This window comes from Phyllopteryx taeniolatus, chromosome 2 (genome assembly GCF_024500385.1).
Source record: "Phyllopteryx taeniolatus isolate TA_2022b chromosome 2, UOR_Ptae_1.2, whole genome shotgun sequence".
In the NCBI taxonomy this organism is placed as follows: domain Eukaryota; kingdom Metazoa; phylum Chordata; class Actinopteri; order Syngnathiformes; family Syngnathidae; genus Phyllopteryx; species Phyllopteryx taeniolatus.
In genome coordinates this window covers 39385021-39409402 of record NC_084503.1, presented here as the reverse complement: position 1 = coordinate 39409402, position 24382 = coordinate 39385021, and the positions used below count along the sequence as shown (strand labels likewise).

The 24382-nt window shown below is 43.9% G+C and overlaps 1 protein-coding gene across 1 annotated transcript in view; it reads right to left on the bottom strand.

Annotated features, from left to right (window-relative positions):
• LOC133474453 (SH3 and multiple ankyrin repeat domains protein 2-like) overlaps positions 1 to 24382 on the bottom strand; it is a 282765-nt gene that overhangs the window by 11416 nt on the left and 246967 nt on the right. Inside the window, exon 21 of the mRNA XM_061766190.1 lies at positions 21545 to 24041. Within this exon, the coding sequence (XP_061622174.1) occupies positions 21545 to 24041 (2497 nt within the window). The remainder of the gene's footprint in view (positions 1 to 21544; positions 24042 to 24382) is intronic.

Here is a 24382-nt window from a genome sequence, read left to right as displayed (position 1 = left end):
TGGTCGAGGACTCTGCACCTTTTTGCACAATTGTCAAAAAAACAAACAAACAAAAAAATTGTACCAGCATTACCAGATTACCAGCAATCTTTTATTGCTCAGTGACTGTTTTTCTCAATGTCTTTACGTCTCAAAAGTATTCTCTGTCAATTGACTGTCTGTTGTCGTACTGGAGCGGCTCCAACTATTCCTTGTGTGTTTTTGACATACAAAATAAAGATTCTGATTCTGATTAAATGTTGTCGTTTATGTGTATGTTCTTGGACTGTATACCTTATTGTCACATTTATTGTTGATTTATGTTGTACTGTTTTTTTTTTTTTTTTAATGAAACCATGACTTTAGGTAGTGTGTGAAATAATGACCTATTGGTCAATTCCTTTACCAGAGCATACCCAACAAGGCATTAACTGTTAAAAGATAAGAACTCACTTCACAATAGCAATGACAGTGTGGGACACTTTGATCTAATAAACAGTCATTAAGACGTTCGGCCTTATGTAGTCACTTATCATATTTTCCTGTATTAAATCAGTAAGTAGCACATATACAGTGGGGCAAAAAAAGTATTAGGTCAGCCACAATTGTGCAAGTTCTCCCACTTAAAAAGATGAACGAGGCCTGTAATTTTCATCATAGATATACCTCACCTATGAGAGACAAAATGAGAAAGAAAAAAACAAAACAGAAAATCACATTGTCTGATTTTTAAAGAATTTATTAGCAAATTATGGTGGAATATAAGTATTAGGTCACCTACAAACAAGCAAACAAGATTTCTGGCTCTCACAGACCTGTAACTTCTTCTTTAAGAGGCTCCTCTGTCCTTCACTTGTTACCTGTATTAATGTCACCTGTTTTAACTCGTTATCAGTATAAAAGACAACTGTCCACAACCTCAAACAGTCACACTCCAAACTCCACTATGGCCAAGACCAAAGAGCTGTCAAAGGACATCAGAAACAAAATTGTAGACCTGCACCAGGCTGGGAAGACTGAATCTGCAATAGGCAAGCAGCTTGGTGTGAAGAAATCTACTGTGGGAGCAATTATTAGAAAATGAAAGACATACAAGACCACTGATAATCTCCCTCGATCTGGGGCTCCATGCAAGATCTCACCCCTTGGGGTCAAAATGATCACAAGAACGATGAGCACAAATCCCAGAACCACACGGGGGGACATAGTGAATGACCTGCAGAGAGATGGGACCAAAGTAACAAAGGCTACCATCAGTAACACACTACGCCGCCAGGGACTCAAATCCTGCAGTGCCAGACGTGACCCCCTGCTTAAGCCAGTAGATGTCCAAGCCCGTCTGAAGTTTGCTAGAGAGCATTTGGGATGATCCAGAAGAGGATTGGGAGAATGTCATATGATCAGATGAAACCAAAATACAGCTTTTTGCTAAAAACTCCACTTGTCGTGTTTGGAGGAGAAAGAACACCATACCTACTGTGAAGCATGGGGGTGGAAACATCATGCTTTGGGGCTGTTTTTCGGCAAAGGGACCAGGAAGACTGATCCGTGTAAATGGAAAGAATGAATGGGGCCATGTATCGTGAGATTTTGAGAGAAAACCTACTTCCATCAGCAAGGCCATTGAAGATGAAACGTGGCTGGGTCTTTCAGCATGACAATGATCCCAAACACAACGCCTGGTCAACGAAGGAGTGGCTTCGTAAGAAGCATTTCAAGGTCCTGGAGTGGCCTAGCCAGTCTCCAGATCTCAACCCCATAGAAAATCTTTGGAGGGAGTTGAAAGTCTGTGTTGCCCAGTGACAGCCCCAAAATATAATATAATGGGCCAAAATACCAGCAACAGTGTGTGAAAACCTTGTGAAGACTTACAAAAAACGTTTGACCTCTGTCATTGCCAACAAAGGGTATATAACAAAATATTGAGATGAATGTTTGTTATTGACCAAGTACTTATGTTGCACCATAATTTGCTAATAAATTCTTTAAAAAAAATAAAAAAATAAACAAAAAAAAGAAATCAATAAATAAAAAAATTAAAAAAATCAGACAATCCCCTCCTGGAAGCTGTCACCTTATCGTGGTGGAGGGGTTTGTGTGTCCCAATGATCCTAGGGGCAAAGTTGTCTGGGGCTTTATGCCCCTGGTAGGGTCACCCATGGCAAACAGGTCCTAGGTGAGGGACCAGACAAAGCACGGCTAAAAGACTCCTATGATGAAAAATCTAAGTGGATCGAGGTTTTCCTTGCCCGGACGCGGGTCACTGGGGCCCCCCCTCTGGAGCCAGACCTGGAGGTGGGGTTCGAAGGCGAGGCCCTGGTGGCCGGGCCTGCACCCATGGGGACAGCCCGAAAGGGTAATGTGGGTCCTCCTTCCGATGGGCTCACCACCTGTGGGAGGGGCCATAGGGGTCGGGTGCAGTGCGAGTTGGGCGGTGGCCGAAGGCGGGGACCTTGGCGATCCGATCCCTGGCGACAGAAGCTGGCTCTAGGGCCGAAGGCGGGGACCTTGGCGATCCGATCCCTGGCGACAGAAGCTGGCTCTAGGGACGTGGAATGTCACCCCTCTGGCAGGGAAGGAGCCCGAGCTGGTGTGTGAGGTCGAGAAGTTCTGACTAGATATAGTCGGGCTCGCCTCCACACACAGCTTGGGGTCTGGTACCAGTCCTCTCGAGAAGGGTGGGACTCTCTTCAACGCTGGAGTTGCCCACGGTGAGAGGCGCCGAGCAGGTGTGGGGATACTTATAGGCGTGATTGGGAGGAACGGCCCCCGCGATCAGAACCCGAGCGGTATTCTGTTTTTGGACTTCTGTGCTCATCACGGATTGTCCATAACGAACACCATGTTCAAGCATAAGGGTGTCCACACGTGTCCACACAAATTACAGGGCTCGCTCATCTTTTTGAGTGGGAGAACTTGTACAATTTCTGGCTGACAAAATGCTTTTTTGCCCAACTGTAGCTGTAGCAGGAGAAAGTTACAAAGTGTTGTTTTCTCAGTGCTTTGGTCAAAATAGCAAGTTTTTTTCAAGTCAATGGGTTCAAGTCCAAGTGAAGACACGAGTCATTGCTGTTAAAGTCCAAGTCGAGTTGAAAGTCTTTTAACATACTGTCGAGTATAAAGTCATCAAATTCATTACTTGAGTCTGACGCATGTCTTTGACTTGAGTCCACATCTCTGCTCTGAACTATTAAAAGTACAGTGCTCTCAGTTTTGAATTTCATTCTTTTCCAAGAGTTATGTACAAACCAAAACAGACGTGCTTAGTTCATTAGTCACCTGTGATCAGTGAAGTATACTAAAATAGATTCACAATTTATAGAAAAAAAAAAGCTGTGCTTCATATTTCATGTAGCTAAATGAGGTAACCAAAATAGTAAAAGCTCTCAGTGTGTAATCCAGTGTGATTCTGCACATACACAATGTATGCAATTACAATTGCAATTACAACCACAATGCTAATTAACATATTGTTCAATTAATACCTTCAATCAAAATATTTTCTTTTGCGCTTGTCCTCATTAGAGAACAAGCGCCACACATTTGATGACCTCCTCCCCCAACCACCAAAAAAGCACATCACATCACCCCTTTCTTCACCTTCCTCTGAGGACACCACTCCTACCTCGCTGCCTGACATGTCAGCACATCAAGGGCCTAATTCACTAAAGGTTTGTGTGTGCAGAAATGGGCACAGACTTGATTGCTCAGGATAACAGCTATGATCTACTAACCGGGCGGACCCAGGATGCGTCTTAATTTACATGCAATGTGATTTATCAGACCTCAGACGAATGACTGGTTCTGCATCTTTTGTTATCATGTGTGAAAGGCAGGTGCAAACTTCATGTGTGTAACCATGACAAAGAGGCGCAGGCAAAATGAGAGGCAATTGGGACAACAGATATTTTCTGTGCGTGTATACATTTTTAAAATGCCAGAAACAACAATAATTGCATATTGTATCTATTCAGCAATGCAATTTTAGGATTATTATGCCTGGATCAGGCCTGATTTGTTATAATGAACAATTTTCCAGATTGGGCCTGACATAATTAGTCGGGAACTACAAACCTGCCCCAAGTGTGGTAATGTTGTGTTTGACTATGGATGGGAGGGCAAAGCTGAGGGAAGCAAAACAGGACACATCTGACCTTCATATCGCCAAAATGACACTGTTTGGGGGGTTACTAGCAGCTTCCTACATCTACCCTAGATATGGTGCTGCCCTGTTTGGAACATACTGTATGGGACAGCCTGAGGAGAAGTGAAGGGGACTAAGAGGGTCATTCTGCCAAAATGGAACGAGGCCATTTGAGGTGCATGGTACATTACTGGATGACTTTGGGTATTTTCAACACCAGCTTCTCCACAGAAAACAGACAGAGGACATTTGGGACAATATTAGATGTGTGATAAACATCTGGTATGAACACAGACACTCACAAACACGCACACACAAACACACACACCCACACACTACCCCCCTCCCCACACACACACAAGATAGGAGGCACAGAATAACATGATACATTAATGAACTGACAAGTCTTTGCCATCTGTCTGCCTTCTGCTATTACAACCCCAATTCCAATGAAGTTGGGGCGTTGTGCTAAACAAAACAGAATACAATGATTTGCGAATCAGGTTCAATCTATATTTAATTGAATACACTACAAAGACAAGATATTTAATGTTCAAACTGATAAACTTGATTGTTTTTAGCAAATAATCATTAACTTAGAATTTTATGGCCGCAACACGTTTCAAAAAAGCTGGGACAGGTGGCAAAAAAGACTGAGAAAGTTGAGGAATGCTCAAACACCTGTTTGGAACATCCCACAGGTGAACAGGCTAATTGGGAACAGGTGGGTGCCATGATTAGGTATAAAAGGAGCTTCCCTGAATTGCTCAGTCATTCACAAGCAAAGATGGGACGAGGTTCACCTCTTCGAACAGTTTAAGGACAATGTTCCTCAACGTACAATTGCAAGGAATTTTGGGATTTCATCATCTACCGTCCATAGTATCATCAAAAAGTTCAGAGAATCTGGAGAAATCACTGCATGTAAGCGGCAAGGCCGAAAACCAACACTGAATGCCGATGACCTTTGATCCCGCAGACATCAATGTGCAAAGGATATCACCACATGGGCTCAGGGACACTTCAGAAAACCAATGTCAGTAAATACAGTTTGGCACTATATCCATAAGTGCAACTTGAAAACTCTACTATTCAAAGCAAAAGCCATTTATCACCAACACCCAGAAACGCCGCCGTCTTCTCTGGGCCCGAGCTCATCTAAGATGGACTGATGCAAAGTGGAAAAGTGTTATGTGGTCCGACGAGTCCACATTTCAAATTGTTTTTGGAAATTGTGGACGTCGTGTCCTCCGGGCCAAAGAGGAAAAGAACCATCCAGACTGTTATGGACGCAAAGTTCAAAAGCCAGCATTTGTGATGGTATGGGGCTGTGTTAATGCCAATGACATGGGTAACTTGCACATCTTTGAAAGCACCATTAATGCTGAAAGGTACATACAGGTTTTGGAGAAACTGCCATCCAAGCAACGTCTTTTTCATGGATGCCCCTGCTTATTTCAGCAAGACAATGCCAAACCACATTCTGCACGTGTTACAACAGCGTGGCTTCCTAGTAAAAGAGTGCGGTTTTTATTTATGTTTAACACAACGTCTCAACTTCATTGGAATTGGGGTTGTAGAACAACTTTCACTTCTCCTGCTCCCTTTATTTTTCCCATGAAACAGTTGCATTGGACTTCCGCAAAATGGTGAGTCAACTATTACTCAAGTAAAAAACTACCTCGCTAACGTCAAATAATGAACAATGACCTTCACTGAGTCTGTCATTTTGCCAATTACAAACTGGCGATGCCTAGTGGAATATATTGTTTATAGCAGTGTATGCCAACCTTTATTGAGCCAAGGAACATACTGTATTTTACATTAAAAAAATAAAAAACCTCACCGGTGCGTCACATGACCATACAAAATTGTCACAAAAAGTGGACGCTCAGGGCAGTATTGGTGCACAGATGATTTTGCACATTGTAGAGGAGTATATGAGTATGTGAATTTAGCATGTGCAATGTGATTTATCTCTCCAATATACAGTATGTTGTGACTGAGCAAGATTATAGTTGTTATAGATTATTATATTATTATATAATAGATTATTATTGGCACCACTTCATTTTTTGCATATCTTCGGAAATAAATGGAGATGTACCAAACTTATATCATCAGGATCTTTTAATTGGAGGTCCAAAGTAATTTAACAAAGAAAATATTTTTTTTCCAACTTAGATATTGAAATTTTAAAGAAAACAAAGCAAAACAGAAATGCGCATGTGCAGCAGTATTGGCACCCATCCTTAATATTTGGTTGCACACCCTTTGACAGTGATGACAGCCTCCATTGTCATATGTGTGTGTGTTCCGGGTTTTGTCTTCCCCCCGTTTCACACACACCTTCTCATGTGAGCATCTTCATCACCTGTGCCTCGTTCACCCTAATTACCCCTTGTATATAACCTCGTGTCTCATTTCCTCTCGTTGCCAGTTCGTTGTACCTTGTCGTCGCGTTCCAGCATTCCTTGTTTCCACGTCATAGATTCACAGTAAGACCTGACCCTGTTCCGATTATCGACCTTGTCTCTTTGCCTCATGTTTTTGGATACTGTTGCCTCTTTTGGATTGCCTGCCTGTGTACCGACCTATGCCCGTCTATTAAACCTCTCTTTTTGGAAACTGTCAATTTGTTTTGGAGTCGTGCATTTTTGGGTCCTATCCTCTGTTCCGTTCATGACAGAACGAACTGGCCAGAACATGGACCCAGCAGACTCAGACCCGGTGCGCAAAGCCCTTCAAGCGCAGGGTCAACGCCTCGCGAAGCAGGATGAGCAGATTGCCGCCCTTCATCTAAAGGGACTGTCAAGGAATCAGGACAATATGATGAGACAGGTGGCCTCGCAGTTTGAACTTCTTTTGAAATGTTTTCAAGAGAAGGAACCAGTGGGCACCACACCCAGTACTGCCACGGTATTTCCGTGTGAAGTAGTCACCATGCAGCCACCTGCCACCTCCGCTGCTGTCTGCCCACAGCTCTCTCGACCGGAGAGGTTCTCTGGAGAATCTGGGAACATTAAGCCGTTCATCACGCAGTGCGAACTCCACTTTGAACTGCAGGGAGCCGCCTTCCCCACCGAGCGGGCAAAGATCGCATTCGTCATTTCCCACCTGACTGGTCGTGCGGAGGCGTGGGCTACTGCTGAATGGAGCCGCAATTCCGCCGCGTGTCATTCATGGGCTTTTTTCGTCAAGACTATGGAGCAAATTTTTCAATTTTCCACTCCTGATCGTGAGGCAGCTCGCTCCCTTGTCACCTTACAACAAGGCAAGCGCAGGGTGTCAGATTACGCGATTGAGTTTCGCATTCTAGCAGCTGAGACTCATTGGAATAATCGGGCGCTACTCGATGCCTTTTTTCAAGGACTATCCCCTGCCGTCAAGGATCATTTAGTCCCGCTAGACCTGCCACCTGACTTGGACACTCTCATCGCTCTCGCCCTCAAGATCGACAGAAGGCTTTTGGATCGCGAGCTGGAAGGAGATCGGCGGAAGGATGCTTCACCGCGCACTTGGAGGACGAGCCTCGGTGACAAGCCAAACCAAGGCAGATTCCCTGCTGCCAGTCTCAATCCACTGGCTAGCGTCACCACGGATGAGCCCATGCAACGGGGCAGGTTCCGTCTCTCCTCTGAGGAACGTCAACGCCGGCTGAGGGAAGGGCGGTGCTTCTATTGCGGTCAGTTGGGTCATTCCGTGAGCAACTGTCACGTCAAAGTTGCCGGTGCCGGTAGCCAGGGCACGGGAGAGGTGAGTCTGAATTTCATTAAGGAAGACCCTACACGGGTTCTTCCTAAAGTGACACTATGCTCTCCTGATTTATCTGAAGTGCCCACCTGTTATCAGGATATTAAAGATGTTTTTTCCAAGTCCAAGGCCAAATCCCTTCCACCCCACAGACCTTATGACATTGGCGACCGTGAACTGTTGGCAGTCAAGGTGGCTTTGATGGAGTGGAGGCACTGGCTAGAGGGGGCACATACTCCGTTTTTAGTATGGACAGATCACAAGAACCTTGAATATATTAAAACTGCCAAAAGATTAAATGCGAGGCAGGCTAGATGGGCTCTTTTCTTCTCTAGATTTAATTTTACGTTATCATACCGACCGGGTTCTAAAAATGGTAAGCCAGATGCTTTGTCACGCATTTTCTCCGAGGAGAGTTCTTTGTCCGACCCTAAGACTATTTTGCCTAAGTCATGCTTCATTTCCGCTTTTGTTTGGGACATTGAGACTGCGGTTGAAGGGGCTCTGAAAGACACTCCTAGCCCTGAAGACTGCCCCGAGAACAGGCTTTATGTGGTTCCGACCTTAAGGGGAAAAGTCATACACTGGGCTCACACGAACCGAACGGTATGTCACCCAGGCATTGCCAAGACGCTATCGGTGGTCGAACAGCGCTTTTGGTGGCCTAATGTTAGGAGGGATGTTAGCGATTACGTCAATGCTTGCCAGGTATGTGCTGCTAACAAGGCCTCTCATCAACGTCCTTCTGGGGAGTTGCGACCCCTGCCAATACCACAACGTCCTTGGTCAGACATTTCCGTAGACTTTGTTACAGGATTACCGGCCTCTAAAGGCAATACCACCATTCTTACAGTTGTTGACAGGTTCTCTAAGATGGCGCACTTCATTGCACTTCCAAAACTCCCCTCAGCTAAAGACACTGCCGAGCTAATGATTAATCAGGTTTTTAAGTTCCATGGTTTCCCCAAGAATGTGGTGTCTGATAGGGGTCCCCAATTCATTTCGCAATTTTGGAAGGAGTTTTGTAAACTCATAGGTGCTACCGTCAGTCTGTCATCCGGGTTTCATCCTGAAACCAACGGCCAAACCGAGAGGCTGAACCAGGACCTGGAGACGGGGCTCCGATGTCTCGCTTCACGGGAGCCGCGATCCTGGTCTCAGAAACTGGTTTGGGTCGAATTCTCCCACAATTCCCTCCCCTCTGCATCCACTGGTCTATCGCCTTTTCACGTTGTGCATGGTTACCAACCATCTCTGTTTCCTGCCATAGCCCCAGAATCCACAGTTCCAGCGGCATTAACCTTGGTGAGACGCTGTAGGAGGACCTGGGAGCGAGCCCGCCAGATGCTGCTGCGCCAGGGACGGTCCTACAAAGCCGCTGCTGACCGTCGGAGGACACCGGCACCCAAATTACAAAGTGGGTCAGCGAGTTTGGCTTTCGACCAAACATATTCCACTCCGGGTGGAGTCCAAGAAGCTCGCTCCCAGGTTCGTTGGGCCCTTCCCCATCACAAAAATAATCAACCCTGTCACCGTGAAGCTGAGGCTCCCAAGGTCCATGCGGGTCCACCCTACTTTTCACGTCAGCCTACTCAAGCCAGCCCGGGAGTCCCCTCTGGTCCCGCCTTCCAGGCCCCCCGGTTTGTGGATGGGGGCCCTGTCTTCTCTGTGAAGCGGCTGTTGTCATCTCGTCGGAGGGGCAGGGGGTTTCAATATCTGGTGGACTGGGAGGGCTATGGGCCTGAGGAGCGTTCCTGGGTACTGTCTGCGTTTATCGTGGATGATTCGCTCATTCGGGACTTCCACGTTGCGCATCCAGGGGCCCCAGGGCCGTCTGGGGCCGGCCGTTAAGGGGGGGGTACTGTCATATGTGTGTGTGTTCCGGGTTTTGTCTTCCCCCCCTGTTTCACACACACCTGCTCATGTGAGCATCTTCATCACCTGTGCCTCGTTCACCCTAATTACCCCTTGTATATAACCTCGTGTCTCATTTCCTCTCGTTGCCAGTTCGTTGTACCTTGTCGTCGCGTTCCAGCATTCCTTGTTTCCACGTCATAGATTCACAGTAAGACCTGACCCTGTTCCGATTATCGACCTTGTCTCTTTGCCTCATGTTTTTGGATACTGTTGCCTCTTTTGGATTGCCTGCCTGTGTACCGACCTATGCCCGTCTATTAAACCTCTCTTTTTGGAAACTGTCAATTTGTTTTGGAGTCGTGCATTTTTGGGTCCTATCCTCTGTTCCGTCCATGACATCCATACAATTCTTATATCCATCTATAAGCTTTTTGCACTTCTCAGGAGGTGTTTTCTCCAACTCTTCCTTGCAATTTGTTCAAGCTCTTGAAAATTTGCAGGGTTCTTTACCCCAATGGCAGATTTCAGCTCCACCCAAATATTTTCAATTGGAATGAGATCAGGACTCATTGCTGGCCATTTTAAAACGTTCTATTTTTTTCCTTTTCAACCATTCCTGTGTGCATTTGGATGTGTGCTTTGGGTCTTTGTCTTGCTTTAGGACCCAAGATCTTCGCGTCAAACCAAGTTCTCTTACACTGGTAAGACATTTGGCTCTAAAATCTCTTCATAATTTTCTGATTTCATGATAACTGTGAGACAGTCAAGGCCTCCAGTACCAGATTTAGAAAAGCAGCCCCACACCATTATGGATCCTCCACCATGCTTGACTGTTGGCAGGGTGTTCTTTTCATGAAAGGCCCAACTGTCTGTAAAAATACTTTTTGTGTGCATTGCCAAAAAGTTCTATTTTTGTTTCATTCATTCATTCATTTATCTTCCATACATCTTATCCTCAGTAGGGTCACGGGCTAGTTGTGTTTCATCTGGCCATAAAATGTTACCGTTTGCTCTTTGGTATCAAACAAGTTCCCTGGAGAAAAATGTTGTTTCACTTGATTCATTTTCTTCAGGAGATATTCCACATTTAGAACTTAAATTTCATGGGTGCCAATAATGGTGAGAAGGACTTTACTTGACTTCTAACTTGCTTAAACCAAGTAATGACTTGACACGACTTGCTTGAAATTTAGTGGGGACTTGACTTTTTTTTTCCCCCCCCAACAGTAATTTGACATCATGACGTCATAAGAATGCGATGACGATGCGCCATGCGCCCTTATTCCATGCAGTGGCCATTTGGTGGTATTGCAACTACCTTGTTCATAATCCCACTTCTACCAGTAAAGCGTACAATTGGCCAGGAAACTATGCCCACAACTGAAAAAAAAAATCTGTTTTGTGTTATTTGGACCACACTGTCTGCCGTCTGGCACGTTGCGTTGCGAGGCAGCGGCGCCAGACGTCAATGCATGTCTTTGATTGACAGGAAGAGGTGTGATTTTCAGACGTTCTCAGCAACACACCCACAGCGTCTGGAAGCTGAAAGAATGTCTCAATTCTTGATCATTTTGAAGCTTGATTTCACATACCTTGTGATTTTTTTTGTCCATTCATTGTCTGGCTTGTTAACAAGACGCTTTGCTGTGATGTATCAAATTCACGAGATTTTTTGTTTGTTTTGTCTGTTTTAGCGGTCTTTAAATAAGCACTGTCGTGCTTCCCACAGCTCTACGAACAGGTGCTGCATTTCTGAGGTCCGTCGGACTTTGTGTTTTGGGTGTGTGAATCGTGTGATGCTTTTCTTTTGAAGGCCTACCAGAGGCAGTCTACCAGTATGCCGATGTTTCCTGAGTGTTGCCGAAAGGTCCGGGGACGGGAGTGTTGTCGAATGGTGTTGTTGTCAATATAGACTTCCTTTGGAAAATACTTCTTGCCGTCTGGTGAAACCCACGAATACAAAATATAACAGAGTCGGACATGTTTGTTTTTATTTACGCCTACTTTCTTGTTACTCAGTCATGACTGGCAGAAGTCGTCTTTCCCCACACATCTGAAGATTTTTGGTGAGAAATATTGAATATGATTACTATTTAAGATCATTGGCCCGACCCATTTTGGACCCTATTATCGGGACAAGTTCACTCTGAACACACCTCAGAAAGGATAAAATAATCTTGGTCGGGAAGGGACCAAATCGTGACAAAAACTACCCAATGATCTGTGTGTGTACTGGGCTTTACTCCCACCTCTGCCTACCGCGACACAAACTTTGTTTATACCATTCATATACAGTACATACTCTCCTTGAGTATGAGGTGCCTAAACTTGTCCAACTTCTAATATGTTGGCATTTTTCTCCCTCATAATCAGCGTGACAAGCCAAGATTAAACCCCTAATTTTTCTCTTCAACTCAAAAGCTGTGCTGATTTCAAATCCAAAGCGATGCAATAAAGCTTGAAAAATAATGGGCGCCACACAGAATTGACACTTTCTAATTTGGATAATCTCACTAAGGGGTGTATTCACTTTTGTTGGTAGAGGTTTAGACATTAATGGCTGTGCGTTGCATTATTTTGAGGGGACAGTAAGGTTATACAATCTCAACATGAACTACTTTACATTGTAGCAAAGTGTCTTTTCTTCAGTGTTGTCCCCTGGAAAGATATCATGAAATATTTAGAAAAATGTGAAAATTTTACTAATTTTTGTGAGTTACTGTTAGTCAGAAAAAAGCCGTAGTCTAATCTACACTACATGCTACTGCGGTAGTTAAGGTCATATTTACGGTAAATATTCGCATAAAGACGAAATCAAAACAATAAGTATAGTTGTAACTGAGCATGTCTTCATATGCCACGTTACGACATATTCTTATAAACCAACCCCTGTACACTTATTTTGGCACTCTTCACAACTTGTGTTTTTGTGCAAACACCAATTTGATGGAAACATGGAATAACACGTCTAATCTGTGACATATCTGTGAACGTAAGACTGCAATAAATAAATAAATAAAATAAGTGCAGTAGCATTAGCACATCCTGCGCTGGCCTTCAGTGATGCAGAGCTATATTGATATGGTGGTGGGAGACCTCGCTTGCACCACGCCTACACATCTTACAACTCCTTGCTTCTTTCTAGCACACTCCGCTTCACACATAAAGGGTCACATTCATTGGTGAACGTGTGCATGCTGCATTTATTTATAGAAGTCAGAGCGCTTGCTTTCTCACACATACACACACACACACACACACACTCTGACTTGGCTGTGCTTGGTTACGTAATGTTGGTCTACTAAAGCAGCGTGGCACGTGACCTGAATAAAATGATGTTGAACTCTGCTGTGGGTAAGGCTTGGCATCCTCCTGCTCACACACACACGCACACACACACACACAGTCACTAACACGTGCAAACATGTCCCTCGAACTCAGGCTGTCATCACTGCGGGCCCCAAGGCTGCTCTCTTCAGCTGGTTGCTTGGCAACCATTTCGTCCACAGGCACAACCAACGCACATTTAATCTGGGATGCTAAGAGACAGGAATAAAAAAAAGAGAAAGAAAATCCCTATTATCATCCTCAGGAACAAAAAGAGGGATGGCACCGCTGCTACCGAGGTTCATTCCAGTACAGTGACGAAGAAGAATGAGAGCAAGAGATTGTGCACAATAGCAAGCGAGCCCAAGATGATGCGAGACAGGGTAAAAAAAAAAAAAAAAAAAAAAAGAGTGACTATAGAGGCTGGCCATGTGTGAATCTAGGCCATCTTCTGTGTGTCTATGTTGCCATCTGTTTGACAGCTATTGAGGCAGGAGCACCTATTTAACGTGACGGCATCGTCACTATGCGCTGCTGTCTAGCTGCGGACATTCTTATAATTTCTGCTAAACTACATGGCAGACCTCTCCACATGAGATTAGCTACTTTGTGTGTGTGTGGAGGCTGATAATCGGAGACCCCAGCGGTGTAAGTGAGCGGGTTTACACACTGACACAACCACACAAATGTTTTATAGCAGACATCTTCAAATGGCAGATTGCGTTCCGGGTCCGGACCAAGTCAAGGTCTCATGCAGACCCAAGGTCACTTGCCGTTACATAAAGATAATGCCTGCTGTCACGCGGCACTTTTTTTTCCTCCCACAGGCTGCAGTCACAGACTGTGTATGAGTAAAGTGTAAGTGTAAACAAACGGTTTGATTGGCTCATTGTGGTCACATGTCCATAATGAGGCAATCAAATCGTTTTTTTGCGGAAGCGATTTGTGTAAGAAGATGTGGGCGGCATGGCCCATTTCATAGTTTGCAAAGTACATTTTTATGTGGCATTTTTTAAAATGAATGGACGGACCAATACGCTTCTATTCTTCTGGAAGCCGGCTCAAAACTGTTGTGTCTCATATGTTGCGAGACTGTGGTTTCAATAGAAAGCGGGAACGTTAAGCAGCACTTCCAAATGAAACACAAGTTCTTCGACCATCCACTGAACTCGGTGGGCATAACTCGCAAGGTAACCATAGTGAGACCCCAGAACAGCAGAGCCTACATGACTAAACTCAACAAAAGAGCACATGAATGTTCTCTTCAGATAGCATTCCAATGTAAATTTAGCGACATTTTGGTCATAAATGGTAAATGGACTGCACTTATATAGCGGTTTATCTACACCATCACAGTGCCCAAAGCGCTTTACAAAGCCTCACATTCACCCATTCACCCATTCACACACACTTTCATACACCAATAGGCGACTGCTGCCATGCAAGGCGCTGCCAGGCCCGTCGCTGACGTCATAGGCTGTTTCGTACTCCTTGAATGCTGGCATAGATCCATTCCACACATCCACCATCCACACACAGATGTAATTGTGAATATTACTCCACGGCGGACTAATATGCAGCCTGAGGTTCCGCCTGTGCGCTTGGGACCTGCTTTGGGTAGGTTCACTGCCATGGACTTGACGGAGACCAGAAAAAAACTTCAGCCGCTTCTGCTGTTAAGAAGTAACGTTACTTTTACTCCGTTACAATGATCTTAATGTCGCTCGCTACTTTTATTTATTTATTATTGCTTATTTATCAACTATTTTGTGCGCGAGACTACGACTTCAACTGCATTGGGCGCTCTTTGCGTCAATCCAATTTAAGCGCTAGTGATGTTTAAGTCTATTTCACCAATCAAACGACACAAGAAAGTCATATGACCTCACACAACGTCTTCCATTGGGCTTCCCAGACACAGGCATTCACACTAGATAAGCTTGCCCTGCTAATTGTCGTGCGTGCGTGGTGGCCATGTTGGGAAGGTTGTCGTTACCATGGAGGCAACGGCGCGCTACTGTTGTTTACATTTAGACGAACAAAAACAACAGCTTTCATGTATTGTAGTATTTGTCTGGCACTGTCTGGCCAAACGTGGATATTTCAGCCCGCTTATAACTTGAGAAAACACCTTGCAGTAAATTGCAGATGTTTTTTTGTAGTTTTGACTGTGCATACACACACACACACAGCAACATCAGAATTTGCACATTCACATTTAATTTTGTAATTTAAAAATAGTTTTTTTTATTGATGTTCATGCTGTTGTAAAAAAAAAAAAAAATGAAAATCAGAAGTTACTCACCATTTACTCAGTACTCGAGTAATAATTTCACTGTGCACTTTTTACTCAAGTAATTTTTTGGAGGACTACGTTTTACTTTTACTTGAGTCACATTATTGTAACAGTACTCTTACTTGAGTACAATGTTTGGCTACTCTACCCACCTCTGGAGCGGACATCCTCTATTGCTACTCTTATGTTTAAGCAACATTTTGCTGGTATTTGTTGCACTGGTCTTTTGTATTTTCGTGTTGAGGTGCTGCAGCTCGTGGCCCTGGTTGTGGTCCCAGTGGAACCATAAAGCACACGTAACATCGGCAATAAGAGTTGATCCGCTAGTACATCTTGTAATAATTAGGAAACGCGGCTACAATTATCTGTTTATTATTATTATTATTACTATTATTGTTAGTGTTAAATGTATTAAGCGAGGGAGCGATGTTAGGGATTAGTTCACAACACAGAATGAACGAACTTCAAATTCAGAAATGGCCAATAAAAACTGAAAAATATTGTACTTAATATTTTCCTGCAGGATGCATTTGGGATTAACCTTTGACGTTGGTAATAGTGAAAAATGAGGAGAAACAGACAATGATTTTAGTCAATTCTTTTCCAGAATGAGAGTGCTTAAAGAGGAGGATGCTATTCATGTGGCACAGCTTGAAGCAGGCATAAGGTGCAGGTGGAGATGGGCGTGGTTCAATTTGGAGGCCAAAACAAAACAAAACAAAAAAATCAAAGAAATGAGGCAAATTTAATTCTAATCTTAAATTTGTACATCAACATGTACTTGAGCAATGTAAATAAATGTTTTTCTCTGTGAAAAAAATTTATCTATTTTGCCTTATTGTACTCTTCCAGATTGCTTAATTTATCCATCCATCCATCCATCCATTTTCTGAGCCACTTCTCCTCACTAGGGTCGCGGGTGTGCTGGAGCCTATCCCAGCTATCATCGGGCAGGAGGTGGGGTACACCCTGAACTGGTTGCCAGTCAATCGCAGGGCACATACAAACAAACAACCATTCGCACTCACATTCACACCTACGGCCAATTTAGAGTTGTCAATGAACCTACCATGCATGTTTTTGGCATGTGGGAGGAAACCGGAGTGCCCGGAGAAAACCCACGCAGGCACGGGGAGAACATGCAAACTCCACACAGGTGGGGCCGGGGATTGAACCCCGATCCTCAGAACTGTGAGGCAGAGGCTCTAACCAGTCATCCGCCTGCTTAATTTATATTACAATCAAAACAAAAAAATTATCTGCATGATGCTCGGGGGATCCCCCCGACCCCCTCGAAAATGTTTTTTTTTTTTTGGTCACCTTTTTCATGCCTTTGGTGTTTGCATGTCTGTTATATGTGCCTTGCAATTGGCTGGCAACCAGTTCACCCAATGTCTATTGAGATAGACTCCAGCAGCACACATGCGACCCTAATGGAAATAGGCAGCACAGAAAGTGGATGGATGGATGGGTACACAAATCGAAACATTGCGGTCCAGACCTTTGCCCTGAGAAATCCTTTGCAACCGAACCCCACTGAATTTTAATTGAAGATCCCTGTTTTAGAGCACCAAACAAAAAAGTAATCGGTAGACCCTAACAGGATGTTCAACACCGCTTTAGGGCTCACAACTGAAAGCAACTTGTTCATCAGACCACCCTAACAGTGACCTTATTAAATTAATCACATCAGACAATTTTCCCTCAAACTACACTCACATTAAAACGACACCGACGGTATGAGATGGTACTGAGCAATTAGAGACCTGTTTAATATATATGCTTTGGATATGCCACAGCCATACAGAACAGTGGGGCAGCTAAAATGGGTTGTGCCTTTAAGGGGACATATAATGGAAAAACAGCCTTTCCATAATATGAATACAAGAAAAAAATTGCTTGTATTCATATATATGGTCTCTGGAGTAAATGTAAGTACAAGTGAGGGGGGATGTTGAGCAGCAGCTCATTTGTATGGGACAGGAACTTCAAAAACATCTGATTTCAACAGGCTTTGTCTGCATTCAGGTAGTCATTTGACAGTCACCCACCAATTACCCTCAGTTCAGACAAAAATTCCATGCTTGACTTTGAGAACAAAATCATTTTAAATCAATTTCAATTTTTTTTTTTTTTTTACTACATTAACAAAGATGTATAATAAACCATAAAACAATACACCAACCAGCACGAAAGCTGTCATCACTAGTGTAGTCGAAACATTGGTATCCAAGTCATGAAAAACGGTAATTCACTATGCATTATTCATGATTCATTCTGTTACAACACACTTATCTTAATGGAGAGCGCCATTAAAAGTGTTTACTATCAGATCTGACATGGGCATACATAATTTTTTCTCCTTGCGTGAATCATAATGCATCAAAATACTTCATTCTATTCAGATCACGAGTTTATTGTCCAAATGTACGGCATATACTGTATATTCATTTTCATGAGAGGTGATGATCAAAAAATGTAAGTAGACTTGAGAGATAAGACAAGGAGAAGCAATCTCGAGGGGCTGCCAATAAATCCACTAACTGGAGTTTGCTATGTTGTTTTGTGTTTGAGTCACACAATAATAGCAGCATTTGGTGCAACTAGGGTTTCACTAACTTGCTGAAGGACACTTTGACAGGACTGGAGGGGATTGTAACAGTCACTCAATCTTCTGAATGCCAGACGACTACAAGATTTGCCACCCAGCAATGGACCCTTTTCATGGTGAGGTCAGATAACTTAGAGCTCTATTTTCGTGGCCGGCGTAAATCCAGCGTGGCGGGTGACAACCGTTCAGGTTGTAATCTGTGAAATATCTGTGAACAATGACCGATATTGGTAATTTCGTAGATGAGCGTAGCCCAGCAGATCCGAGAATGGGAAGGCTGTGCCACTGGGTGTGTTTACACCCGAATTCACTCGCCAGCAATTACAGCAGCTCCTCTCATTCCCTTTAAATGTGGCGCAATGAGAGTCTTGCATGGAGACGTCTCTGTGCGGATGCATCACAGCGATCCGTGCATTGTGACTGATCTTGGCTGGTGTGGCAAAAGACAATGTGTGTGGGCACCCTTATAAAATACAGTATGAGCTGGTAATAACTGCTGGTAACTTAAATATGTCCGCAGACCTCATATATCTATGCCCACTCCCGATTGTTTGTGTAAACCCCCTTTATAGCTGTGCCGGCCAGTGGAATGATTTAAAAAACATAATAATGATGATGATGATGATGATGATAATAATAATAATAATGCGCTCAATAAAATGATTTCTACAATGATTCAGAGGGTTTGATGACCGCTGTTCACATATTTACAAATGAAATACATCTGACATCCACCACACGTCCGCGGAGCTTAGAATCTGTCTGCCTGTGCCCCCATCAAATTCACCAAAATCGTGTGAGACCAGCTGCGCCCAGATTTAGACGTGGTCTAAGGACACACCCTTGCTGTGCTGGAACACCCAGCTTTTTGCAGAGCGGTGTTGTGTCAAATTGCCAGACATGCGCAACGAGTCTTGCGCTTGCATGACAATCAGGATCCGCCAGCTTTCGCATTCCACCGCAAATGCACCATCTACAAAAATAGAGCCCAAAATCTCTTGGCACATACAACTACCCATGTGGTGGAGGACTGGTTAGGACATTTGCATCACAGTTCTGAGGACCGGGGTTCAATCCCCGGCCCCGCCTGTGTGGAGTTTGCATGTTCGCCCCGTGCCTGCGTGGGATTTCTCCGGGCACTCCGGTTTCCTCCCACATCCCAAAAACATGCATGGTAGGTTGATTGAAGACTCTAAATTTCCCATAGGTGTGAATGTGAGTGCGAATGGTTGTTTGTTTATATCTGCCCTGCGATTGGCCGGCGACCAGTTCAGGGTGTTCCCCGCCTCTCACCCGAAGATAGCTGGGATGGGCTCCAGCACGCCAGCGACCCTAGTGAGGATAAGTGGTACAGAAAATGGATGGATGAATGGATGCTGTCTAATAATAATTTGAGAAATTGCTGCCCTCTTTTGCATCGTCATCTTAATTTATAGTTACTGTGATCATAAATATTTAAACATTATAATATCATCTTACCTTTTGTATTTAAATTTTCTTACTACATTATCAAACACAGATAGCAGGAGTGAACATAACTCCAGGAAGAAACGAACGGAACGTGGTCTGACAACACTGTGAAAAGGGTTTGCTGTATTGTATTATCAGTTGTTTAATTTCAAATAAAACAGCATATTCACAGTCAATGCCTGTGAATATGCTGTTTTATTTGAAATTAAACAATGACAGAAAGGAAACACTTAAAAAGCACTGTGGGTTTACTTTTTGTCTTTTTGTCTTTGATACATTTCTGTTTTCTGACTTCCGTTTACAGTCTACCAAATCTTCTTTTGACCAAAAAAATAAAAAATAAAATAAAAAAATACACGTGGATAACTTAGTGTGGCATGATAACAGTCGATGGATCCTACCTGTGAGGGTGTACTGGGGAAACATGAAGAAAGAAGGGATGAAGGAACTACGGGAGACTGGAGAAAATGGAGTTGAGCTGAAAATGAAATGATTAGAAAGTTTTAGGTCAACAGACCAAGCACAGATGATGGAAATGAGGATAACATGATAGCATGTGGCATGAAGCGTGAACGAAGCGATGCAAGGCAGGACTTAAGCAGCTGTTGGGCAAGACACTGTAATTAACAAAAATGGATGTGACCGTTTTGATCTGTTTATTTATTGCACCAGAAAAAAGAAGTGCCCAAAGCAATCAACCCTTTTTTTCCACTGCTTTCTACACCTCTCTGATGGACTGTCCATGCAAAATGCATGCCACCATTGAATTATTTATTTTGCTTTTTTATTTTCCCCTCATACCGAGATGTGAGTTTAATAAAACATGAGCTGATGTAGTTCAGGTACTGTTTCAATAAAACCATTGTCCCACTTCTTTGAGTTTTATAAATTGGATTCTGACTGATTCTGTTGCTACTAAAACATGACATCATCATCCTTACTTTTGCAGTCAATCTCCTAATACAACTGATCAAAAATTAATATGTCATATTTGCCCTTTTCATTTTCACACACAAAAAAAGAGAGAAATTAAGTATTGGCCGAAAAAACTGATACCTATGACTTACTGTTAAGGCAATTGACCAATGCATGCATGCACAAACAAAATCCGACAAGCCAAATCAAATGAGACACAAACTTCAAAGAATCTTATCGCGCTCGCTCTCGCTCTCGCTCTCTCTCTCTCTCTCTCTTAACTCTGGAAAACCAAAAATAAAATCCATATCTGTAAATAACAAAGCCTCCAAACGTCACTGAACATTGCGAAGGATTCCCTTAAAATCTTTGACAGGGCCAACGTGCTTGATTACTTTTGCAAACATCACCTCTGATTATCTATTTTCATCTCTGAATCCCAAAAAATTACAGCCCTCATGCAGTTTGGTCAGATTACAATCTTTTATTAAGTCAGACTTCTAATTTCTATCCTTTTAAAGTATCAAAAAATCCTCAAAATTTAGATATCCAATCAAAATCTGCAGGTCCTGATGAATTGGGACTACTTTGAAGCTGACAGAAAATCTCATTGCTCCACCTGTGGCATACATTTTTAATCTCTGCCTGATTACCAATGATATTCCCGAGGTGTGAAAATCTGCCATTTTTCTCCCACTGTGCTGTTAATTCAGGCCTAACTCGTTGCACACAAATAAATTCCAACAGAGAATAAGGCGTAAGATTTAAATAAGCAAAGTGTGGTGCAGCCGGTGCAATTATGAACTAAAAATGAATCAAATATTGCAATAGTACCACTGTATCAATAACTCTTCTCAGCAAGAGTACCTTTGCAGCTGAAGCTGTTTTTAGAATGTATACTTTATAACCATGGGTCCTAAACCCAAAACAATCTGGAAGACCTCATAATCTGACACTACTAGCACAAACAAATGAATTCTTGGTACTGTCTCCTCTAGCATTGGCAAATAATGTCACCAAACATAGTCAACAATGATCGCTTAAGTAGCCCACACTCATCCCCCCCTACCTTGAAATATATGTATAACAACATTGGTTCAAAAACTGTCTTAACAAAGGACTAAATTCTAAATATGTTTACCCCGTCAATACCAGAGCAGTTTAAAAAGAAAAGAAATGAGCCATCATATACCTTGTTCCAAAGTCCCCTTGGTTTCCTGTGGGGGAGTCCAGGCTTTCTCCTGATTTGGGTGGTCTATCGCGATTCATGTGTTGCAGAATGGAACTCAACTCTGTGATAACTGTGTTCTTGGCGTCTGGTGTAGATGGAGGGCTATGAAGCTCAGGAGGTTGATCACCCCACAGCTTTGATGTCCTTTGAGTGGGCGTCCTAGGAGGTTCAGAGGATAAAGTATGAGCAGCACTAGCCTGAGGTGGTGACCCATAAGATTCAGGTGGTTCTTCAATTAGGGCATCATGGTAAAGCGAGGTTCTGTTGATGACTGATTTGCCTTTGGGTTTGGGTGGTACAGGAGGTCTATCCACTAGGAAGGAATGCCCATCTGCAGTAGCATAAAGGCTCTCCAGAGTGGTTTCACAGTAGCCTCCTTCTGACGAAAGGGTGGAGATGCTTGACACGGTGCTGGTGGTCTCCATGTGCTGAGGGTCTCCACTGCTGCGGCTGTCTACCTCTTCAATACCAGAGTCACCTACCCCTGACTCTGGGTCTGGCGGAGGAGGAGGATATGAAGGGGCCATACTGTTCGTCACCCGTTTGTGTTGATCAGTGACAAGTAGAGGGGCATGGACATTGTATTGGGGTAGTAGAGGACCACCATTCCTTCTCTGTTGCTGGAGCATCTGTGCAATCACACTAGCCTGGTCATCGGGGATGTCAATACTGTTTGCAAACTCTAGAGGAGGTGGGAGTGGCTCTGTGAAATCAAAATCCTCATCAATGTCAACTGACGCTAGCGGAGGAGGGGGGATCCGGAAAGGTAGCTTCACAGGTTCATCCAAGGATTCTCCTAAAGGAATACTACGTCTTCGTGTTGAAGAGGGCTGGGCATTAATAGACAATGTTTGGCCACTGCGAGGATCAGGTTGATTGGGGTCTTTCAGCTCAGATGGCCTGTTGCTATCCTGTCCTTCCAACTCTTGGTTATTTACCTTGTTGCTTATTTCTGTGCTGGTGTGAACCATTAACAGCCCAGCTGACTTAGGTGTGTCAGCCACATCTGCAGGTGCACTTTTCCTCTCCTCAACTACGTGATGCTGTCGCTCCTCCCGAGCCACATCAGACTCGTATTTCTGTTCAGTCATTTGCCTGCGCAAGCCACCTCGCCCTGGACGGCCCATGGTTGCCGAGGAGATTGACGCAAAACTTGTCTCAATCCCAGACCGCAACTTGGTATCGATAAAGAGAGGCTGGTTGAGGTCTAGTTTGTGGCTTGGCTGCAGGGGGAGGGACTGAGCTTCGTGTTTGGGAGTTTGCAGAACCTGAGGAGGATTTTGTTGCTGATTTTGATGATGATTTTGTTGTTCCTTCATTGCTCGGTCACGAGCCGCGAGGGCCAAAGCTAGAGGAGAATTAGGGTCCAGAGGTTTACCAGTGACAGGATGAAGATAGGTCCCATTGGCCCTATATCGGCTCTTTGGAGGAGTAGCTGGGAGACTAACAGGGCTATCTAGATTAGGACACTGTCCTGTTTTAGTATTTAGTGGCTCCCGAACAACGGTAGGCTCCGGAGTGTTAAAATCTGTCATGTTTCCACTGCCTCCTCCAACAGGTGGTCCAAGGTGCACTAGTGGAGCCATCATCCTTCGGAGTCGCTCGTCACTACCAAACATGCCCTCATCGATGGACTTTGACTGGCGAAGGCGAGGTGTTGGGGTAGGACCAATTAAGTCATCATCCCCCATATCTATTGACTGGAAGGCAATAGAGTGTTTTTTTGCCTCGAGTCTCTTCTCTCGGTCCCGCACCGCACCAGCAATAGCTGCTGCAAATGGGTTGCCTAAAGACGCTGGGTCTTCAGGACGCAGACCACCACTTCCACCAACAGTTGGCATTAGAGATGGGTGTTCCGGAGTGCTGGGCTCAATCTCCATACTGCTACCCTGACTGCTCTTGCCACTGCTGCTGGTGGATGGTTCCTTGACAATGATGGTAGGAATGGGGATGGAAGAGCATGTTCGCTCAACAGGTGTAGTAGGCATGGAAACTGGGCCCGAGGGGCTTGCTGGCATATGACATGTTTTTTCTGGACTGTCCTCGACATTTGACTGTTTTACTAGCATGCCCTTCCTTCGGGCTGGTTTTGCTGGCACATACAAATTCTTATTGCCTACTTCAGAGTACGGGTTTTCGGGCACTGGCGTACGCCCTCGTGTGCGTGTACTCTCAAAATGCTCTGAACTCTGTCTGTGGTAGCCCCGCCTCAATGTACCAACATCTGTGGTTCTACTAATAGTCGTCACTGCGTTAGGTGAGTTCTGGGTAAAGGTGGGTCTTGTGGTACCGTAACTCTTGGGCTTTGAGCCAGCAGGTGAGTTGAAGGCAGGTGGTGAGGGGGGTGAAATGGCTGGGGGAGGAGGGATATCCTCTGAAGTATCTGGCATTGAGAGGCTGCGGGAAAACTTAAGTAGAGGAGGCGTAAGGAATCCCTGTTTTTCCTCCTCTGTTGTACCTTGAAGAAATCCAGCAGAAAGAAAATATGGATTTAGAATAGAATATGGTAAAAAAAAAAAAAAGTAATCGTACAATGAATGACCCAACGTGGATTCATAATTTTACCTTCACAAGATGTGTTTAAACAATTGAGTAAGTCAATTTCTCTCTTTTCTTTTCTTTTCTTTTCTTTTCACTTGTCTGTACAATCAGAGAATATCAAATCTGTCATCAGTGAAGTTAAAGTGCATTATTCTCACGAAAAAAAACAAAAAAGATTGTACCTTAAAATGGAAAAGTGAACAATAAAAAATTGGAAAATAAATAATCAAAAACTTGACATATTTGAGTCAAAAGCTA